The sequence below is a fragment of the Pinus tabuliformis genome, chromosome 1_1, assembly GCF_031772625.1.
Source record: "Pinus tabuliformis cultivar Carrire ecotype Pingquan chromosome 1_1, CPIR1, whole genome shotgun sequence".
NCBI classification, from domain to species: Eukaryota; Viridiplantae; Streptophyta; class Pinopsida; order Pinales; family Pinaceae; genus Pinus; species Pinus tabuliformis.
The window spans coordinates 261,591,023-261,614,145 of NC_142297.1; the positions used below are offsets into that span (position 1 = coordinate 261,591,023).

General features: G+C 41.3%; 2 protein-coding genes across 2 annotated transcripts; one reads left to right on the plus strand and one right to left on the minus strand.

Annotated features, from left to right (window-relative positions):
- Window positions 1-221: 221 nt before the first annotated feature.
- Window positions 222-2,912, minus strand: LOC149212531 (uncharacterized). Its single transcript, XM_089388718.1, has 4 exons — window positions 2,123-2,912; window positions 802-864; window positions 495-706; window positions 222-374 (listed from the first exon to the last, which is right to left on the minus strand). The coding sequence occupies exons 1-4, from the start codon at window positions 2,910-2,912 to the stop codon at window positions 222-224; spliced, it is 1,218 nt and encodes a 405-aa protein (XP_089244844.1).
- Window positions 2,913-18,441: 15,529 nt separating this feature from the next.
- LOC149212532 (uncharacterized) lies at window positions 18,442-22,863 on the plus strand. Its single transcript, XM_089388719.1, has 4 exons — window positions 18,442-19,332; window positions 19,669-19,893; window positions 20,041-20,140; window positions 20,900-22,863. Exons 1-4 carry the CDS (start codon window positions 18,442-18,444, stop codon window positions 22,861-22,863), a joined length of 3,180 nt encoding a protein of 1,059 aa, XP_089244845.1.
- The last annotated feature ends 260 nt before the right edge of the window (window positions 22,864-23,123 follow it).

The window sequence follows — 23,123 nt, forward strand, 5'->3', positions numbered from 1 at the left end:
GCCACAGTCTTTGTGAGAATGTTTTCTAATACCTTGTTTGTGTTTTCCACTTGACCGTTCCCCTGAGGGTGATATGGAGATGTTATTTTGTGCTTGATCCCATAATTTTTCATAAGCCTTACTATCAGATGTGACATAAATTGTGTTCCCCCATCTAAAACTATCTCTCTCAGGGTACCATATCAAGTAAAAATATCTTGAAACAAAAATTCTGAGACAACCTATTCTGTGGTTTTTGCCACAGGTTTGGCCTCAACCAACTTTTTCAAATAATCTGTGCAAACTAAAATATAAACTTTTTGATGTGAAGATGGATTAAATGGGCCAACGAAATCAATAGCCCATTTCTCAAAAGTTTCAAGGACCACTTGAGGCTGCAACAGCATTTCATCTGATCAACCAGGTTGACGCATTCACTAGCAACTATCACATCTTCGAACATAATCTCTTGCATCCCAAAAGATGGAGGGCCAATAATATCCCATCTATAACACCTTATGTCCAGTCCATTTTTCTGCAAAATGTCCCCCACAGGGGCCGTCATGAGAAGCCTTCAGGACATCATAGATGTCATCTTCTACTACACCGCGTCGGATTTGCTGGTCGATTCCTATATAAAACAGATATCCTGCTATCCATGAATAACCAGTACTATGACGAATGATCTTCCATTTCTCCCTGTATGAAAAATGCTTGGGTATCTTCCCTGTAGCAAGATAATTAGCAATATTTGCATACCACGGAGTGTGATTAGAAATTAAAAAAGATATTCATCCAGAAAATTATCTTCTACAGGTGTACCTTCATCATTAGTATCTAATCTAGACAAGAAGTCATCAACTATATTATCCTTTCCTGTTTTATCTATGATGGTAATGTCAAATTATTGAAGTAATAATAACCACCTTGTGACACGCCCAAGAGTTACAAGTTTATTCATCAAGTACCTGATTGTTGCGTGGTCAGTATGCACAAAAGTAGCATATCCAGTAATGTAATGCCGAAATTTATTAACAGCATAAATAATAGCCAAAAACTTCTTTTCTATTACTGTATAGTTTAATTCACCAGGTGTCAAATTCTTGTTGACATAGTATACCGCATACGGCTTCTTGTCCTCTTGCTATCCCAAAATTACCCCTATTGTTGTTTGAGAGGCATCAGTGTGGATGTGAAACGGGAGTTCCCAATTAGGACCTCACAATATCGGAGCTTAGCAGATTAGTTCCTTGATTTTTGCAAAAGCCTCTTCACACTCATTTGTCCACAAAAATTATGCATCTTTAGTTAACAACTAAAAAAGTGGGAATGTTATTCTAGAAAAAAATTTCTATAAAACGTCTATAATAGCCAGCGCAACCAATAAAACTACGTACCTGTGTTGGTGTCTTTGGTATAGGAAAATGCAATATTACCTCTACCTTGGCCAGATCAACTTGAATTCCAGCGGCTGAAAGCAAGTGTCCCAACATTATACTCTCTTCTCTCATCATATGACACTTAACTGTACTTAGATAAGCATGCATTTGTATGCATCTTTTAAGCACCTTCTCCAATTTTTCCAACCCTTCCTCAAATGATCCCCCATATGGTGTAAAATCATCCATATAAATCTCGACACTGTCATCGACTAGATCAGAGAAAATCCCTAATATTTCCCTTTGGAAGGTAGCAGGGGCATTACAAAGACCAAATGGGAGGACCTGGTATGCGAAAGTCCCCCAAGGGCATGTAAAAGTGGTTTTATCCTGATCTTCAAGAGCTATTCAGATTTGGTTATACCCAGTAAACCCATCCAAGAAGGAAAAAAACTTCTTCGCAGCTAAGGTATCAAGGAATTGGTCAATGAAAGGTAAGGTAAAATAATCCTTCAAGATTGCTTTGTTCAACTCGCTATAGTCCACACAAATCCGCCACTTAGCATTCTTTTTAGGAACAAGAACTAGTGAAGACACCCATTGACTATCCAAGATTGGGTAAATAAATCCTACATCTAGAAACTTTTGAAGTTCGTCCTTGACAATGTTTTTCAGAGCGAGGTTCATTCTTCTCTGGGGTTGTCTCACAGGCCGATAGTATTCTTTAATTTATATATGATGAGTGCATAAATCAGAAGGGATACCCTTCATATGTGTATAATCCCATGCGAATTCTTCCTTATGTTCACGAAGGACTTTCAGGAGCTGTTCGATCTGGGATGGTGAAAGATTCGGGTTAATATTCAATGTCTTCCCTGGCTCAATTTCTATAGGGATATTGTCATAGGGTGCAATTACAGGAATATCTTCATCTTCAATTCCTGATTCAATAGTTTCCTGCATTTCACAGCTCATAATAGATTCTAGAAATTGACGAGTTGTATCAGAAACGGCATGGGGGCTACTGATAAAAGTATTAATAGTATCATCTTCCATTTCATTTTTAAAATAGAGGGCTTGACTAATAGTAAGGACTAGTATGGTTTCCTTGGTTTCGTCTTCAAGTCCTTCTAAAGGTAGGGAATTTTGTTTAAATGTTTTTTTACCTAATGAAATTGGTTTTGCAAGGGGGTAAAGAATAAGGTTCTTCGTATCTTCCCCAATAGATATCACCATATTTCCTGATCGGCATCCGATATAGGCATTTTCAATTGCTAGCCAAGGTCTTCCTAAACTCAGAGGGTGACCACCAGCTGGTGATTCTATATGTAATACTAGAAGATCAACGAGATAACGACATGAGTCCACTGAAATTGTTATGTCTTCCAATTTTCCTATCGGCCTTACTGTAGATCTATCTACTAATTCCAAGACAGTATGAGTTTGTTTTTGATTTAGTATACCTAATCTAAGTACAGTTTCAGATGTGATAACATTAATTGCAACCCCCAAATCTACCAGTACATTCGGGATGTCAACTGCATTAATCTGCATTGTCAGAATTGGGTTCCCTGGATCTCCATATTTCACAAGTACATATTTTCCCAAGATAATGTCTTATAGCTTCCCTATAACATGAATGGTAAGTGGATATTTTTTTTTCTTTCTAGGTTTCTTGGAACATTATTCTCTAATTGTCTTAGCATAAATAGGCACATCCCGCATAGCTTAGAGTTAGGGAATTTTGACAAACAGGTTCTGTAGTTCCCCTAAAAGGACAAATTCTGGCTGAGGATTCTGTTTACTCAAGGCTAATCTCTCGAGATAAGGCGAATCAGTTGGGCGGCCCTGAGTAACACCCAAATGAGGAGGGGGGTTTTTGACAAAATTCTGATTTGACTCATTCTTGACTACTTTGGATTCTGGTTCTAGATCTTCCTCACCAATATGTTCAATGATAATTGTTGAATTCTGAGCATTCACCACTCGACTAGATTGCAGATTTATCTCATTACATTCTGAAGTATAAATATTATATGAAGGAAGGTTGAGCGTGTTATTCTGTTGAGACCCCTTATTATTAGGATTTGGATTAGGTTGGATAGGAAGATGAGGGTGAGGAGGAGTACTAGAAGGAATGTTGGAAGGCAGTTGTAACTGTTGTCGTTGCATAGGTTGAGGAAATTGACTAGGAGGAGGGGAAGGCCCTCACCAATTCTGAGACCATGAAGAGTTTAAACTAGACTGAGGGAACCAAGACTGTTAGGGCGGATATTGATAAAATTGAGGCCATGATTGTGGAAAAGGTACTGACTGAGGACCCATATTTAAATTGCTAAAATATTGAGAAAGGTCTTGAGACATACCTTGATTTGAGCTTGGCAGCCGTGGTTGCCATGGTTTCTTGGAACCCAAAAAGCATAGTTGCTCTACTCCTTCACTTGTTCCCTGGAACACTACCTTTAGCCCATGAAGAGATGGACATGAACTGGTGGAGTGAGCCTGTTCACACATTGGACACGTCTCCATAGTATTTAATGGACATTCCTTTAATGGATGTTTCTTCCTGCACTAAGGGCAGAAGATGGCCATGGTCCTTTCTAACTCCATTTTCTTTTGTTTTTCCTGTAATGTGTCCATCTGAGAGGAAAGTGTACTCAGGATGTCGATTTTCAAGTTATTCAATAAGTTCCTGATTTCAACGTTTGTAATTCCTCCATTGGAATTTTTGGAAGTTTGAATCCCTTTCTTATTCCTTGCAGCCCCTCGTGAACACTGAATGCATAACTCACAAATAGAGTCAAAGTCCTCCTTAGATATATCACCTTTTCCTACTATATTCAAAAGGTATAGAGAGTCCTCCCTTAGGGCCTAGAGAAAAATAATTTTCAAGATATCCTTATCCAGGTCACTATAGTTGGATCTCTATAAGGTATATTTAAAATTTTCCACACAATCCTCCATATTTTCATCCTCCTTCTGCATAAATTTAAAAATTTCTTCCTTTATATACCGGGATTTACAATAATCCTGGTACTTCTCCAGAAAAGCTTTCTTCATCTCCTCCCATGAGGAGATATATTTTCCACCCATACCCATAAACCATCGCAGAGTTGTCCCTTTGACAGTAGCAGGGAATATTTTCAATTTCTGAGCATCAACCACATAGTCATATCCCCTACAAACAATATCAAATTCGAACAGAAATGTATCTGGATCTTCTGAGGAAAGCCCATGGAAGTTAGGAAAAGTGGTCAGTGGAATGGGATTCATCGACGCATCACCTATAATGTCTCCAATTGGAAATTTGATTGAGGAGGTTGGTCGTGCCATGAATACCCTCCAATAGTCACTCGGGATTTCAACAGGTTCCTGTTGTATGAAAACTAATGATTGAGGTCACTTAACAACACTTCCTTGATCACGTTGTGACGCAAATTCCCCAATATTTCCTTCTTCATGTGCACTTGGATTGATTCCTTTTTCTGACCCTCTGCTTGCTGCTTCCTCTTCTTCTGTTGTTGAAAGGGGTACTTCTATTTTCTCTAATGCTCTGCTCTCTACTTATTCTCCTTCTGTCATTGAAAGGGGTGTCCTCACTCCCGAGGGTAATAGTGGTTGCTCAACAGACTGCACCTCAGACTGCGTGTGAGTCCTTATCCTAACAGCTACTCATGAAGATGTTTTATCTTCGGCGTTCGTAATGATTTCCTGGATGTAGGTGTTCCTACCCAAACCTCTGCCCCTTTTATTCGGATCTTTATTCATGCAATTAAAGCATTAAAAGTTCTCATAGCTCATGGCCTTGAGTAGGGTAAGAGAACTTCCCTCCTCAAGGTGAGAGAATGGTTTGGGACAGAAAAGAAAACAAAACAAAAAGTAAAACAAACCGTAAGCTCGGGGCGTGGAGAAAGGTAAGAAAACTTCCTTCCCTAGGGTGAGAGAGTGATTCTTAAAAAAACAAACCAATCAAGAAAATCCTAGACTCATGACCTGGAGCAGGATAAGAAAACTTCCCTCCCCAGGACTAGAGAAAGGTTTTAAGAGAAAATAAATCTAAAAAAAAGTAAGCAAATAAATCTTAAGCTCAGGCCCTCAAGTAAGGTAAGAAAACTTCCCTCCCCAGGGTGAGATCACGGCCCCTATGCAATCAATTGAAATAAAGATAGAAAACCCAAAAATAATAAAGATCGGAACCTGGAGCAGAGTATGAAAACTTCTCTCCCCAGGACACGAGATTGATCTAGCGACCAACATCAGATGTGCTCTTGTACCTTTGATAGCCTCCTCGGAAATGGCACCAAAATGTTGGTGTCCAAGTGTGAATAAAATTATTCAACCCTTTCCCAGATTAATTATCAATCCGGTATCTACTAGTTATTTCAAGGCTAATGTGAAAAATATATGCAGGTAACAATTGTACAACCCAGAATTGACCGAGAATTCATCAACGAATAATAAACAACTCTAACAACAATTGTAAATGACAGTAATAACTAATCTGTAACAACAATGGAAATGATAGCAATAATTAACTGTAACAACAATTTGATTTACAACACTTACATCAAACCATCACAACAAGGAAAAGAAATACATGCATGGAAAGAAACTAGCACACACTATCTCAACAACACCTGATCAGGAGAGTGGGTCCAACTCCCTCATTAGGGTTGCGATGAACTCACGAACTCAAGGAAAGATCAGAAATATGTAAATTTCATTAATGTAAAATTCTCTATTACAATGCTCAATTCTCTTGTCTCCAATCCCCCATTTCAAACTCTTTATCGATACTTATACAAAAATAGTTCTTGAGATTAAGGTAATCGTTGCCTACGATTTACATGAAGGTTGTAATAAGCCCAAAACTGAATGCAAAAAGATAGAAAGAGGAAGTTTGGATTAGTTATGTCATTACAACTACAGTTCGATAATAGCTCTGCCAACTCATTGTGTAAACGTAGCCATTTGGCTTGGAAATATGCACATAGGATGAATTTTAGGAAGCGCTTTAGTCATAATCCCCTAGACTATGCTTCAATGATTAATTAATTCATAAAGACATGATTAGAGGTATGCATGCGCAATTTAGGATATGAAATGACTTAGTTAGGTGTGCAAATGTGAAGGAAAATAAGATAAAAAGGTAAGTAAAAACATGCAAGTTTAGCTCACAACAGATGTGCTGTGGCTCCATCCAAGTAGACAACATTGTTGTTGTGCATCCTTCACTTGGAAGAATTTGTAATTTTAGCATGTCTCTATTTCCAGGAAATCCATTTGTTTCCAGCAACTAATGCATATTGACTGGAGGGTTATTGTAGTAGGAAATATCAATGTCTCCACTTCAAAGATGTCAAAGTCGGTATTTTCCTACTTAGAGTATTTGTACGTGAAAGGATGAGGTCAAATGTCCAAATCTTTCAGTATTCTCTAGAAGATTATGGCACTAGAGAACATAATTGGCATCATTATTATATTAAATTGTACTCAAATTAGACTGAGTAGGAGGTTCTTGTTAGTATTTATAAATTACAATCCGGTTTTAGCTACTCTGCATTAGATTTTGATAAAAAAATAGATGGTTCTTTAAACAGCTAAAGCATTGAATGTTGTTCCTTTAATTCAGTGAAATGTTGTTGCATGAAAGGATTCATTTTTTAAATGGATTTGTTCTTGTGGGTTCATGTGAATTCCATATTAACACTTCTTTTGATAAGTTTACTCTGTTGGAAAAGCATAAATTGGACACTTTAAACTTTACTCAGAAATGGTTTCCTCAGATACAACATTGTCTTCGATCTAATTTTACAACAATTATTTATCTTTGAAGCTCAAGATTCTTTCATTTTGAGTCGTCTCCATCACTGAAAACCATGGCATGACGACTAAGCTAATAAAGCACTTTTTCTGGTGGAAGAACACTAGTTTAATGAATATGTTGCAGATGAATAAGAAAGTTCTAATTTGACTTCAAATTCAATCATGATGGTAGAAACCAACAGACCCCCTAGGATTGACACTAAAATCTGAACCTATATACATTAATGGTTGAGAAAGAAACACCAGATAAGTGCTCAGAATAATCAAACTCCCTGAAAATTCTTGCAACATCAAATCATCTCTTTTTAACTCTTCACATCCCTGGACTAATTTGACCAATGTCTTGATCTAGTCATTGGATTGTGATGTTGTTTTGTACATTTTTGGCCATTAAAAAATTCTTGTTGACCTATCCCTTGCATACCTTCCTTATATCCTTCATGCCTTCGTTGATCTTGTTAGAGCCTAGATTTGCCTCAGTCTGAAAAGGCAAGGTTCTAGGTCCACATCAAACCACGCTCAGCCTCGTAGCTAACCCTACGAGGACAGGAGAGGGCTCTCTCTGAGTCAATCTCGGCAAAAGATAATCGATGGGGCTCGAGATGACTGAAATAAAAGCTAATTTTAGGCTAGGTATGAATTGCAAGGATTGATTTGATAAAATGGAGTTTTGTTGGCTCAGATGAGAAAATAGATTTTGGGGTGCGGGGATTGAGGCACAGTCCTGCAGGGATCTCGATGGGGTAAGGTAGGAAATCGTTTTGGCACTTAAAATTGAATGATGTGGAGGGAAAAGATAGGTGAGTTGTTGAAGAGGGCAAGGGAAATCAAGAATCCTCCCCAAACAGCTGAAAACATCAAACAACTAAAGCAAACTTCAAGTAGAGCATTGCATTTTCAATATATTCTACTAACACTCTTGTTTGTTTAGTTCAGAAGACATAAGATAGATAATGGAATACATAAACAAATTCACAATCACAAAGAGAAGCATTGTACCAAGACAGATTACCACATGAATCCCAAAGAGTGCTGCAAATCCTGGTCTCAATTCCTTAGCCAAAATACATGAAAATGAATGTACAATGAAGCTCAAGGCTTTCTCAAGAGTTCAACCCTGAAAATGACTTAGAAACTACATGATATAGACTAGCCCAACCCATTCCCTTGCCTCTAGGGGTCGAGCTCATCATTCTAGGAGCTGTTTCAACCAATTCTAAACCAAGCACTAAAATCTAGGCAATCAAAACAACTTGCCTCTATAAGGTAGGAAACTGATTCATTCATTAAATTTTCACTTTTTAGTGAATGAAGCCTCTAGAACAAGTAAAAGTATGCCAATATTACATCATGGTCATTAAATTAAATCAAGATAGGTCAATAATTACATCAAGAAGCAAAACTAGTCAAACTGGCCGAATTTCTGAGCTGGAAAGTGAAAAATTGACCAAAAATCCTCTATGTGCCGCGCCAAATCCTTTATGCATCGCACCACTTTGGAGCTGAATTTTAGGCACTTCCTAAAGTCCAAATTGAGCCCACGATAGCTTGTTGGAAAGCCCTACCTGTCTACTTTCTAACCCAAGTGGCATTTTTGGATTTGGATGTCATTTTCCCCTCCAAAACTTCAATCTCCCAAGACTGCTTCCTATGTGTCAAAATAGGGGCAGTGAGGTCATTTTTTGAGTGTTTTTGACCTCTTGAGAACCCAAAACCTGCCCAAATCTCTTGGCCATGCACCAGAAGTCATGATTTTTGATGACAAATCCAAAAATATAAATTTTTTTAAATTTGGTGCGCTCTAGCAAAAGCGCGCGCCACGTGGCGCGGCGCATAGGGAGGCAAAACCCTGTTTTTTAGTGTAAAAAATTCTCAAAATGCAAAATTTGCTCCAAATTTCTTGAAATTTGGGTTGGACTTTATTTATCAAGAGCTATGATGACCCAAAGAGGCTTCGACCAATATCTGAAGTCCTTCATCCACTTTTTGCCTCCTTAATGCTCTCTTCACCTTGATTCTTGTTTTGCACACCAAGTTCCAGGACAAGTAATGATATGTATGCCACCTCTTTAAAGCCTCCTGGGTGCATGTCCCTCCATGAGTGAGTCACTTTGGGTCTCCTCTTCATAGTCATATGAAGGATCAGCTGCCATAGCTGCTACTAGACAAATTTCCCTAAAGAAATAGGTGTTGATGTGTCAAACGGGAGTGGATTGTTTTTGGTGATGTGCTTGACCTCTGCCACCAAGGGGAATGGCGAAACGAGGGATTGGAAGGGAAGAGAGAAAAAGTAGGGGATTATGGATTTTTGGGATAGGGAATTACGGAATGATTTAGGTGTTTTTATATATGGACTAGGGTTTGGGGTTTGTAATTGGGTTTTAGGAAATTTGGGAAAGGGGATTTGGGGTAGGGGATTTAATGAACTCAGAGGGATAGGGGAACTTAGGGAATGATGAAATCAAAATAAAAATGAGATGAGGGAGTGAACCTAGTGACAAAACAGTGATTTGAAACCCTAGCAGCAAGTTTCTTTGAGGTATTTTAAAAGGTAGGGTTTGATGTTTTTGTTTTAACCATTACCATCCATCAACCACCATACCCTAGCACAAACTTGGATGAAACACACAAATGGAGGCTCTACCTACTTGTGGAATGAAGAATTTGCAATTTGGAGGAATATTTCAATGAATTTTAGGCTTTTTGGCCCAACGCACCGCGCCTTCCCAGTGCGCCGCGCCAGTGTATTTTTTGCACTGTGGAGGGTAGCCCAATGTGCCGCGCCTTCCCAGTGCGCCGCGCCCTTTTGCAGGAGCCGTTTGGAGGCCTTCCTGGTGTCCAAATTAGGTGCAGGATAGTTCATTGGAAATATATTTGAGTCTACTTTCCAACCCAACTAGAATGTTTCAATTTGGAGTTCATTTGCCCTGTAAAAATCAAATCTCCCAAGACTGGTAAAAATGTGCCAAATGAGGCTGCCCAAAGGTAGAGTGTTGTTGCAGTCAACTTTTGAAGGTGTTCCTAAACTCCCCATTGAGCTCATAATAGCTCATGGGAAATATCTTTGTATCTAGTTATCATTTTGCTCATCAAACAAGTCATTTGGCCAACCAATCTAGGAGAAAACTTGATTTTCTCAAGGTAACTTCAGAGGTGCATCAATTCTCCCGAGGCAACTGTATTTTTGACATTTCTCCAAAACCATGACACCTGTGTAAAAAGTGGAGGGGTTTATTCCTTGGACCATTTTAGACAAAAACCTCTCTCAGTTTTCCAAAATTCATTTTTTCTTGCTCAGAAACATCATTGGAGTAAAACCTATCCCGATGTGTGGAACAAGGGATTTATTGCCCTCAAGATGGTCCAGATCAAAACTTGTCGACAGTTGATTTTTGATTGCATGAATGTTGTCTCTGATGAACTGAAACGAAGCAAAACAAAAAGGCAAATACCCTTCACTTACTTCAAAATTTGCTACACTTTCCTCGCCATTGTCATAGCTGATATGCATCGGCTGATCACTGTACTCAAGTTGCTGAAAGTGAACTTCTTCCTCCCACAAACTAGCTATTGATTTGTCTGCAAGATTAGCTTCTATTTGGAGAACATAATCATCATCATAATGATCAAAATGAGGCAAATCATCGGTATAAAAGACATCATCAAGCATACATGTCATATCAACTGATCTCTCTCCTCCAAGATGATCTACGAAACAATCACTTTGACAACTGGGATAAGAAACAAAATGTTTTGGATCAGCAACTTGTTCTTCTTCAATCAACGAACGATGGGCTTGAACATCATAATCATTCCTTGCGGTGATTCTTTGCATCATCTCTTCCACTGCACTTACCAAACGTCAAGCTTTACCTCTAGAGATGTTGATTCCTCCTGATCTATGTTTTTCGTCTCTTCGTCTTTCAACCTTGCCCTTCAGATCAGCAGATGCGCCTCTACATTTACTGCATTGTTCTGCATCTCATGAAGTGTTGCAATATTCCTTTCTCTCAGCTGAAACTCCATTTCTGGATCAAAGGCACCTGGATAGTGCAAGAGAGCAGATCTAGGAGGAGGCATTATATCAACTGGCATCGAATAATAAACTTGGTTAAATCTGGCCGAAAATTGTTGTACTGTCTCCCCTGGCAATCTTTTGAATTGGTTATACTCTCCTACAATCAAGAAAAGGTTATGTCCAATCACCCACCTGTCAAGGAAAGCTTTGATGAACTGTTGTAAATCTGAGATGCTCACATCAGGCAGGGTTTTGAACCAACTCTTCACTTTGCCTTGCAAAGAAAGAGAAAAAAGCCTAATACTAACATCTTCGTCATCAACCTCAAAAAGGTCTATAAAAGTCTCAAAATTCTGCACATGCTGCTCAGCGTTGACATTCTTACATTCACCGTCAAATCTTGGGAAATAGAGATAATAATTTGCAGGGAAAGCATGGAGTACAAAAGGTAAAATCAGAGGCTTGTATCGATCTGGAATTTTACAAGGTATAGGGGTATGTACAGAAGCTGTAGAATCAATCTTGGTCTCTTGAGGCTTATCAATTTGAATACGGTCATCACAAGATTTAGAAGAAGGGTCTTGATCAAGCTCAAAGGCATGCAAATCTTTGGTATTTACAATCTTCAAAGGGAAAGAGTCAATTGCAGGCCGAGGATATTTTCTCAAATACAATATACTTTGCAAAGCCTTCTTGACATTCTCGGGAAAAGAGAAGAAATAATTTACAACAAAGAACAAAATGTCTTGAATGAAATTCCAACTTGAATACCTGATCTGTCCATATTGTCCTTTCATGTTTCTGCTGGTCAGGTTCATCCTCCAGTGGAGTCTTTGGATCTGATCTCAAAAATGATTTGGAATCATCAGGTGAATGATTTCAGCCTTCTTATGTTTGATCATTGTCCACCATCAACCATCAGATCTGAACTTGATACATGTACTGGGGTGATCGTTTAGATCAGATGTTCAGTTTATAAACTAGACCGGAGATTGACTGAAGCAGCTTTCATCTACTTTCGCTAATGCAAAGCAAAAGCATTTCGAAGGCTACCTGGCTAACTTCGGGCTCCGTCTGTAGTCTACAAAGCCAAACAATGAAAATAAAATTTCTTCCCCAGTGGAGTTGCCACTATGTTAGAGCCTAGATTTGCCTTAGGCTGAAAAGGAAAGGTTCTAGGTCCACATCAAACCACGCTCAGCCTCGTAGCTAGCCCTACGAGGACAAGAGAGGGCTCTCTCCGAGTCAATCTCGACAAAAGATAATCGATGGGGCTCGAGATGATTGAAATAAAAGCTAATTTTAGGCTAGGTATGAAGTGCAAGGATTGATTTGATAAAATGGAGTTTTGTTGGCTCAAATGAGAAAATAGATTTTGGGGTGCGGGGATTGAGGCACAGTCCTACAGGGATCTCGATGGGGCAAGGTAGGAAATCGTTTTGGCACTTAAAATTGAATGAGGTGGAGGGAAAATATAGGTGAGGTGTTGAAGAGGGTAAGGGCAATAAAGAATCCTCCCCAAACAACTGAAAACATCAAACAACTAAAGCAAACTTCAAGTAGAGCATTGCATTTTCAATGTATTCTACTTACACTCTTGTTTGTTTAGTTCAAAAGACATAAGATAGATAATGGCATACATAAACAAATTCAAAATCACAAAGAGAAGCACTGTACCAAGACAAATTTCCACATGAATCCCAAAGAGTGTTGCAAATCCTGGTCTCAATTCCTTAGCCAAAATACATGAAAATGAATGTACAATGAAGCTCAAGGCTTTCTCAAGAGTTCAACCCTGAAAATGACTTAGAAACTACATGATATAGACTAGACCAACACATTCCCTTGCCTCTAGGGGTCGAGCTCATCATTCTAGGAGTTGTTTCAACCAATTCTAAACCAAGCACTGAAATCTAGGCAATCAAAACAACTTGCCTCTATAAGGTAGGAAACTGATTCATTCATTAAATTTTCATTTTTTAGTGAATGAATCCTCTATAACAAGTAAAAGTATGCCAATATTACATCATGGTCATTAAATTACATCATGATAGGTCAATAATTACATCAAGAAGCAAAACTAGTCAAACTGGCCGAATTTCTAAGCTGGAAAGTGAAAAATTGGGCAAAAATCCTCTATGCGCCGCACCAAATCCTCTATACATCGCCCCACTTTGGAGCTGAATTTGAGGCACTTCCTGAAGTCCCAATTAAGCCCAAGATAGCTTGTTGGAAATCCCTTCCTGTCTACTTTTCAACCCAAGTGGAAGTTTTGGATTTGGATGTCATTTTCCCCTCCAAAACTTCAATCTCCAAGACTGCTTCCTATGTGTCAAAATAGGGGCAGTGAGGTCATTTTTTGAGTTTTTTTTACCTCTTGAGGACTCAAAACCTGCCCAAATCTCTTGTCCATGCACCAGAAGTCATGATTTTTTATGCCAAATCCAAAAATATAAATTTTTTTAAATTTGGTGCCCTCTAGCAAAAGCGCGCGCCACGTGGCGCGGCGCATAGGGAGGCAAAACCCTGTTTTTTAGTGCAAAAATTTCTCAAAATGCAAAATTTGCTCCAAATTTCTTGAAATTTGGGCTGGAACTTATTTATCAAGAGCTATGATGACCCAAAGAGGCTTCGGCCAATATCTGAAGTCCTTCATCCACTTGTTGACTCCTTAATGCTCTCTTCACCTTGATTCTCGTTTTACACACCAAGTTCCGGGACAAGTAATGATATGTCTGCCACCTCTTTAAAGCCTCCTGGGTGCATGTCCCTCTGTGGGTGAGTCACTTTTGGTTTCCTCTTCATATTCATATGAAGGATCAAATGCCATAGATGCTACTAGACAAATTGCCCTAAAGAAATAGGTGCTGATGTGTCAAACTGGAGTGGACTGTTTTTGGTGATGTGCTTGACCTCTGCCACCAAGGGGAATGGTGAAATGAGGGATTGGAAGGGAAGAGAGAAATAGTGGGGGATTAGGGATTGTTGGGATAGGGAATTACGGAATGATTTAGGTGTTTTTGTATATGGACTAGACTTTGGGGTTTATAATTGGGTTTTATGAAATTTGGGAAAGGGGATTTGGGGTAGGGGATTTAATGAACTTAGGGGGATAGGGGAACTTAGGGAATGATGAAATCAAAAGAAAAATGAGATGAGGGAGTGAACCTGGTGACAAAACAGTGATTTGAAACCCTAGCAGCAAGTTTCTTTGAGGTATTTTAAAAGGTAGGGTTTGATGTTTTTGTTTTAACCATTACCATCCATCAACCACCATACCCTAGCACAAACTTGGATGAAACACACAAATGGAGGCTCTACCTGCTTTTGGAATGAAGAATTTTCAATTTGGAGGAATATTTCAATGAATTTTTGGCTTTTTAGCAAAATGCACCACGCCTTCCCAGTGCGCCGCACCTTCCCAGTGTATTTTTTGCACTGTGGAGGGCAGCCCAATGCGCCGCGCCCTTTTGCAGGAGCCTTTTGGAGGCCTTCCTGGTGTCCAAATTGGGTGCACGATAGCTCGTTGGAAAGGTCTTTGAATTTAATTTCCAGCTCAACTGGAATTTCTCAATTTGGAGTTCCTTTTCCCTATCAAAAATCAAATCTCCCAAGACTGGTCAAAATGTGCCAAATGAGGTTTCCCAAAGGCAGAGTGCTGTTGTAGTCAACTTTTGAAGGTGTTCCTCAACTCAAAATTGAGCTCATGATAGCTCATTGGAAATATATTTCTGTCTAGTTATCATTTTACTCATTAAGCAAGTCCTTTGGCCAACCAAGTTAGGAGAAAACTTGATTTTCTCAAGGTCACTTCAGAGGTGCATCAATTCTCCTGAGGCAACTGTATTTTTGACATTTCACCAAAACCATGACACCTGTGTAAAACGTGAAGGAGGTTTTTATTCCTTTGCCTATTTGGGACAAAAACCTCTCTCAGTTTACTAAAATTCATCTTTTCTTGCTCAGAAACATCATTGGAGTAAAACCTATCCCGATGTGTGGAACAAGGGATTTGTCGAAATGAAGCGAAATGAAGGGGATAAGGGGCTTCTAAATTCTTGAGAGAAATTTGGGAAGTAGGGAGGGATGTTAAGGAGTAGGGGAAAGTGGAATCTCAGAAATTGAGTGAGGGGAAGGGGTCCAAAAGGGCTAAACACAGGCCCAACCTAGAAAATTGCCAAGTTGTAGCAAGAAACTAGGGTTTGTGCGAAAATGAGGAATTGGGGGGATTTTGGTGATAGGAAGTGTTTAATAAGGTACATTATGGATAGGGGAAGGTGTATGAACATCAGGATACAAGTTTTGCCGATGATTTGACCATCCAAGAGAAATTAGCTTCAAAACCCTAGGAGAGGGAAATGAACCTTACCTGGGCGCAACTGAAGCGTGAACAAGGTGTAAAATGACCCAGTGGAACTTGACGTGATGATGAAAACCCTTTGAATGAAGGTACACTCAGTTGAATGGTATCATGGAATGTCATTTGGACAACTTTGACAAGGGCGAAAACAAACCCTAGACCTAATACCTAGTGACCAAATTTTGCTTGAAGACTCATTGAAATGACAAAATTTGACCTTGACACCTTAAAATCATTTTGTAAGACCATGTTTGATCACTGGAGGAAGGCTGCAAAGACTGAAACTAATAGATCTTATCCTTTGTAAGCTATTTCTTGGTTATTATATGGTTTTGCATGATGTAATTTTTCCCATCATTAGAACCCTAACTTATAGTAACAATCTCTTAATTGATAATCGGAATTAGTTAGATTCCCATAAAATCATGCACATCATAATTAACATTTTTACATCATAAAAGTCATAACCATATTCCCATTGGGAATTCCTATATAAGATAAGAAGATACAATTGTAATTCACTAGAGTACCATAACCTCTCATAGGCATACATATCATCATATAAAATTATGCACGTAAAATCTAAAGCAGACAATTAGTGATCAACATCATATAATCAATTGCATAATCAGAATCAAAACCACATTGTGGGTACTGGTAGACATCACGTCCAACATAAATTTAAGTAACTGCACACACACAAATTCATGGTGCCTCATATATGCTAATAGGTTATGTCAACCCCTGATCAGTGGGTAGTTAATGTGAGCCAAGATGAACAAATGAGTTAATTTGTAGTTTACGAATGAGCTGAAATGTTGGGACTACATTAGATGCATACAAATTTCATGTCAAATATGGTTGAAATATGTCTTGTGACCTAAAAACCCACCCATGCCTGGACCGGAATAATTTAAGAAGCATCTGTATTGTCACATGTGTTCCCTCACTTTACTAGTATAATGTTGTAGTGCCTCTACTCAAGTTTTTTTGAAGTGTGGTTCATGGTTCATAGATCATAACTAGATCATAACTAAAGTATTGCTAATTGAACTTCCTGTATTTTCCCAATTTCAAATATTTATTCAATTAAATCTCATTAGTAAAATTCAACTAGCAAGGGGACCTAACTTTCACTAATGGTTGATTGATATCAACAAAATCAATGGAAGGATAATTGAAGAGCGCTGAGAGGGATCGCTGGTTCGAAGAGCAAACCCTAACGGCGCCGTCGGCTCTGTACAGCAGGCGCACCAAGCAGGCAAACGCAGGGCTGCAGCGTGACAGAGCTGCAGAATCTTAGACGGGACAATGGAAAAGCCCCAGGGGGGGGCGACAGAGCCCTCCCCCACACATCGCCCATCTGAATCGACAGTCATCTTTGGCTCAGTGAGTCAGGAAATACTGAACAGAGGAAAACAGCAGTACACGGAGAATAATGAGAAGGATCACCAGACAAATGAGAGCAGTCACGAACCAGGAGGAAACGACACACCGGATCAAAGACAAAAAGTCTTCTCTTCCACATGTCGACCTGTCGCCAAGGAAAAACCGAGAATAGAGCTGCCAGGAGAAATAATAGATGAAAGAATCGAGTACATGACTGAGCATGCCCTCATCGGGAAATTCATTGGCTTCTGGCCAACCGAAAGGGCTTTATATGGATGGATAGCGGCAAAATGGAAACCCAAAGGGGACGTCACACTTCAACTGGGGCCAAAGGGTTTCTTCACTGCTATCTTTGTATGCCTAGAGGACAGATATCGAATCTTAGAAGGAGGACCTTACTTCTTCAATGCTGCAGGACTCTATCTCAGAGATTGGATCCCTAGATTCAACCCAGACAAAGAAGATTTGAATCGCGCCCCGGTCTGGATCAGACTTTATTCCCTGCCGGATGAATACTGGGACGAAAGAATCTTCAAAAGCATTGGGGACAGAGTGGGAGAATACATCAAAATAGCTGAAGAAACTAAAATGCGTAAGTACATTTCCTACGCACGAATTTGTGTTTTTATTCGATTGAATGAAGCTCTACCAGATTCAATCACACTCTCTCATAGAGATGAAGAATGGTCCCAGCCGCTGGATTACGAGCATGTCCCATTCAGATGCAGAAGGTGCCATGCTTTAGGACATCTCTTCAGGGACTATCCTCTCAATATCAGCGACTCCACCCATGCTCCCCCTGAAAACCAATCTCAGGATGGTTTCACTAAAGTCACCCACAGAAAACGCATGCACAAGAAGCCTCAGAATGGTCCTAAACCTAAGCCCAACCAGCCCTTCAATGCAGCTTCCAAGAATAGCTTTGACATCCTCACCCAGACCTCTGAGGACCAACCCCTCACCTCGGATCCCTTCTCCTCGCGCCCATCTTCTTCATCCCATCCTCCCCCCCCGATCCGCCTACCAAATCTTCCACCCCCACCGCTCCCTCATCTGTCCTCATCGCTAACCCTAAGCAGCCTGACAAGAATATGGAGGTAGATGGAAAGGAGGACGTATACCAAGACTCAGAACTTCACAGGGATGAGGATGAATCAGTGCAGCAAATGGATGAGGGAACGGAAGGCATGGATCTCAACGGATTAGATATTCAGGAGCTAGAAACAGCATGCAGGAAAAGGGCCTACGAATCTATCTCAGAGCTACAACTCGACAAGCTCGAAATGGTGATCTCCAAAGCCTTCCAGCAACATCAACTGGGGATACAACCAGGCAGCCATTGGGACAGCCACCTAAAGCCAAAAGACTTCAAGAAAAGAGGACGGAAGACATATCTTCAGCGAACCATCGAAGTTGGAAAGATCCTGGTTGATTCAGGCAGATATGCAAAGCTAACGAAGTACTACAGCCCCTCCACAAGTAGTTGATCGATGAAGCTCACATCATGGAATCTAAGAGGGCTCAACAGCCCCGGAAAATTACGGATGCTGAAGAATATGATAAAAATGGAAAAGCCTCAGATGTGCTTTCTCCAGGAAACAAAGTGCAACAGCACCACCCTAGAAGAGATACTCTCCAAGGCTTGGCCAGGATGTAGATCGGTTTCTGTTGACGCTATAGGGGCCTCAGGGGGGCTAGCTATAGTCTGGAATTCCCAAGCGGTTGCACTAAAAGACTTTCACGCCTCTCACCATTTCATTCAAGCTGCCTTCCACATCCTGGGCACCAATATTCATGGCAACTTAACCAATGTCTACTCTCCGCAAGACACAGGTAGCAAAATCAGGCTTCTCGACACAATCGAAGCCCTCAGCCACAACAGAAGCCATCCATTATGGATAATGGCAGGGGATTTTAATATGATTACTAAAAGTGAGGAAAAGCTGGGAGGAAGACACAGATTGGAGCCGGATGCAGCACACTTCAAAGAATTCATCCAAGCAACTTCCCTCATTGACATGCCATTTTGCAATGGAACCTTCACCTGGAGCAACCGCAGAGCTGGTAACTCCCGTATCGCCTCCAAACTGGACCGATTTCTTATTTCTGACAACTCAGTGCATCTTGGCGGCGACTTCTCAGCGGAAATTCTCGCCCACTCGGGGTCAGATCATTGGCCCATAGCTCTGCAATGGAGAAGACCCGGAGATCAGACAAAAAGGCCATTTCGATTCGAAAGCTTCTGGCTAACTCATCCTGCATTCAAGGACTTCGTCAAAACAACCTGGACCTCATTCGTTCCACCGGAAGGCGCTAAGATGTATCAATTTCAACAGAAATTGCGATTCCTCAAAACTCAACTCAAAAGATGGAATCGGGAAGTCTTTGGAAATATTTTCACAGCGCAGCAAGAGCTACAACAAGAACTAAAAAACCTCCAACAAAAAATAATAACAGAGGGACATTCGGAGACCACCCTGGAGCAAGAACGACTCATCAACAGTCAAATGGAAACAAGGAGGAAACAAGAGGAAATTTACTGGAAACAAAAATCCAGGGTAAGGTGGCTGAAAGAAGGGGAGCGCAACACAAAGTTTTTTCACAGAACCACGGTGCAAAGAAGAACACACAACTCCATCCCCTTCATTCAAAAACCGACAGGGGAAAAAGTAGAATCGCATGAAGAAATTGAAGAAGCACTCCTGAATCATTTCCAGCTTGTCCACAAGGAGCCAGCAAATGATAGGCAGCCGGCAATTGAAAAAATAATCAGCAATGTGCCTAAACTCATAACGGAGGATCACAACCAACTTCTCATGAGTCCCATTCTTCCCCAGGAGGTTGACGAAGCAGTGAAGCAGCTCAAAGAAGGAAAAGCCCCAGGCCCGGACGGATTTACCTCCACTTTCTTCCATGCTTTCTGGGACCTGATCAAACAAGAGGTTTGGCAAATAGTCGAGGAATCAAGAACTACAAAATGGCTCCTCCCATCCCTCAACTCCACTTTCATTGCTCTCATCCCCAAAGAGGAGAACTCCATCACACCTGACAAGTTCAGACCCATTGCACTATGCAATGTTATTTACAAGGTCATCACCAAAGTCATTGCCAACAGATTGAAGCCCCTGCTTCCCATGCTAATCTCGCCGGAACAGTCCGGGTATGTGGAAGGGCGTCAAATAATGGATGGTATCCTCCTCATGCATGAGATCATCCACTCCCTCAAGCACTCAAAACAAGCAGGTATGATTCTCAAACTGGATCTTTCAAAAGCCTTTGACAAGCTTAGTTGGTCTTACATTCAGCAGATGTTAAAAGCCTTTGGATTTGACTCTTCATGGATCCGTTGGATCATGAATCTCATAACCTCCTCGCAATTCTCCATCCTGATCAATGGTATCCCCTCCCGCCCCTTCAGGCCCTCTCGCGGCATAAGGCAAGGGGATCCCTTATCCCTCTTCCTCTTTGTGCTGATGGCGGAGGGTCTTGGCAGACACATAAAGAATGCGCTCCAGACGCACAAGCTCAGGGGCATCTCGATCCATCAAACCCCTGCCTCCTCTCATCAACAATTTGTTGATGACACTATGCTCTATGGCTATCCCTGTGCCCAGGAAGCAGCCCAATTCAAATCCCTCCTTAACGATTTTGCTGAGGCTTCAGGCACCCATGTCAATGTTTCCAAATCACAGATTTTTTTCTTTCACACCCCGCCTCAAGTCAAATCTGCCATAACTCGCATTCTGGGCATCTCTGCAGCAACGCTCCCCTCCAAATATCTTGGCGCTCCCCTCACCACCCCTGCCTTAAAATAGCAAGCTTGGAACATCCTTCTTGAAAAGCTTGACGCCCGCCTCAATCACTGGACCTTCAGATCTCTCAACCTATCCAGCAGGGCAGTGCTTATTAAATCTGTTCTTCAATCTATGCCGCTTTATCTCTTTTCAGTGCTTGCAGCTCCTAAGTGGGTCATCAAAAGAATCAGAAACCTACAGCGCGCATTTCTCTGGGGCAGCTCAGCCACAAACCGCAAATGGGCTCTGGTCAAATGGTCCACTGCTTGCCAGCCCAAAGGCAATGGTGGCATTGGCCTTCGAGATCCAGAACTAAGCAATGCTATCATGAATGCTAAAATCTGGTGGCAATGGATGACGAACCAGGAAAAGCCTTGGGTCAAAATCTGGACGGCCAAGTATGCCAATCACAGGCCTCCAGAAGAACTAATCAGGTTCACGCCCACGGAGAAAGGATCCGCGATTTGGAATGCTGCCAAGCAGCACTATCAATTAATCCAACAGCATAGCTTCTGGGAAATCAGGAATGGGAAATTCGCAAGATTTTGGTCTGATGCATGGAATCAAATGCCCAGACTAACTAGCACTCTCACGCCAACTCTAATTCCAACAAGACAGGAGCAGCTTAGGGAAAACATTCATCTCTTCTGGACACAGGAAGGGGAGCAGGGATACAGGACTTGGAAACAAGGTAATCAAATTCTCACTCACGCTAACAGCAGAGAAGTTGAGAACCTTGAGGAAATATTAAGGAAAAGAAGAATTCGTTATCATGAGGGCCTAGACATTCTCAGATGGGGATATAAACCCAAAGGAACCTATACCGCAGCAGAAGCCTACAAGCTGATCAGTAACCCTCCTCCTACTACTGATCCTCTATGGAACAATCTATGGGATATAGGAGCTTGGCCCAAAATTTCCCACTTCCTCTGGCTAGTAGGGCACCGGAAAATTCTCACCTGGGACAAACTCAGAAGAAGAGGCTTCCAAGGCCCTTCCCTATGTCATAACTGCTTTCAACATGAAGAAAACCTCCAGCATCTTCTAGCTTCCTGCCCTCTAGCCAACAAGATATGGGAAAAAATAAGTTTCAGATGTCAAAAAAGATGCAGTGCAGATGACGACCTCATCAACACTCTTAGGCTATGGCCAAAAAATCCCTACAACTATGAGCTCCTCAACCACTTATGGAGAATTATCCGAGGCATAGCTCTCTGGAACATCTGGAAGGAGAGGAATAAGCGCATCTTCAAAAATGCAAGTTCCCGCTTTGAGGACATCTGGCATAAAATTCAGGCAAATCTCCAGGAAACCATAATGCTCAGAAACTGGTCGAAGGAAGACTACCCCTCTGCTGACAATGAACGAAACATCCTCAACAATTGGCAGTTACAATTGCCTCTTATAGACAACAGGCAGCAATCTCCCAGAGGCACCAGTGCAGAGGACAGCTGCTGGACCCCCCCCCCCAACAACTCCTTCAAACTCAACTTTGATGGCGCGTCCAAAGGAAATCCGGGGGAGGCAGGATTTGGAGGAATCCTAAGAAACCACACAGGCGCAACCTTGCAAATCTACTTTGGAAACATGGGGTGGGATACCAACAACTCGGCTGAGCTAGAGGGTTTATGGCAAGGTCTCCTATTAGCGGACCAGATCAATCTCCAGCCCCTGATAGTTGAAGGGGATTCCCAACTGCTCATCAACATCGCTACTCACCTACAGAATGGATCCCAAGCTAGAAAAATCGCCCCAAGCTGGAGACTAGAAGCCAGGCTACAGAACATGGAGCAATTTCTCAGAAACAACAAGGCCATCTCTTTCACTCACATACGGAGAGAAGGTAATAAGAGTGCTGATTTATTAGCCAATGTTGGGGTTGAAAACAACCAGATCCTCTGCTCAGGATCTTTGGCCATCATTCAAAACCAACAACAAGTAAAGGATCTCATCAGCCTCATCCAGAAAGATGCAAGCCACCCGGATGCGGGTGATAAGACGGCACCCACGGTGAGGCCACATGGCCAGCACGAGCTGCCACGAGCCAACCCGTGGAGGGACGAGGCGCCTCAGGCCGCTGGCATAAGTAAGGGAGCCTCTGCTCCGAGAATTGAATGAGCATTTATGTTGGCAGGAAGGGAGAACGCAGCGCATTCATGGCGCTCAGACTCCAAGAGAGGGAAGCAGATGTTAAAGCTGGAGCAAGGATGCCGCAGCAACATTCCTGGCAAGTTCAGTTTCACCTGCAATCGAGCAGGAACATTCTCTGCTCGCGGAAAACTCTGGAGATCAGGAATTCGATTTGTGAGGAGGACATTCTGGGCAGTTTCGCTGTTTGTATGGCACGAACGCGAGAAAGGCAGCCATGTCGCAGAGGG

Coding starts and splice junctions, on each gene's coding strand:
- LOC149212531 (XM_089388718.1), bottom strand. CDS start 2,912: ATGCAGATTAATGCAGTTGACATCCCGAATGTACTGGTAGATTTGGGG. Junction 865..2,122: donor GGATTATACACATATGAAGG/GTATCCCTTCTG, acceptor TTACCATCATAG/ATAAAACAGGAAAGGATAAT. Junction 707..801: donor ATTAGATACTAATGATGAAG/GTACACCTGTAG, acceptor ATCTTGCTACAG/GGAAGATACCCAAGCATTTT.
- LOC149212532 (XM_089388719.1), top strand. CDS start 18,442: ATGAAGCTCACATCATGGAATCTAAGAGGGCTCAACAGCCCCGGAAAA. Junction 19,894..20,040: donor GGGACCTGATCAAACAAGAG/GTTTGGCAAATA, acceptor GTTATTTACAAG/GTCATCACCAAAGTCATTGC. Junction 20,141..20,899: donor AGGGCGTCAAATAATGGATG/GTATCCTCCTCA, acceptor ATCTCTTTTCAG/TGCTTGCAGCTCCTAAGTGG.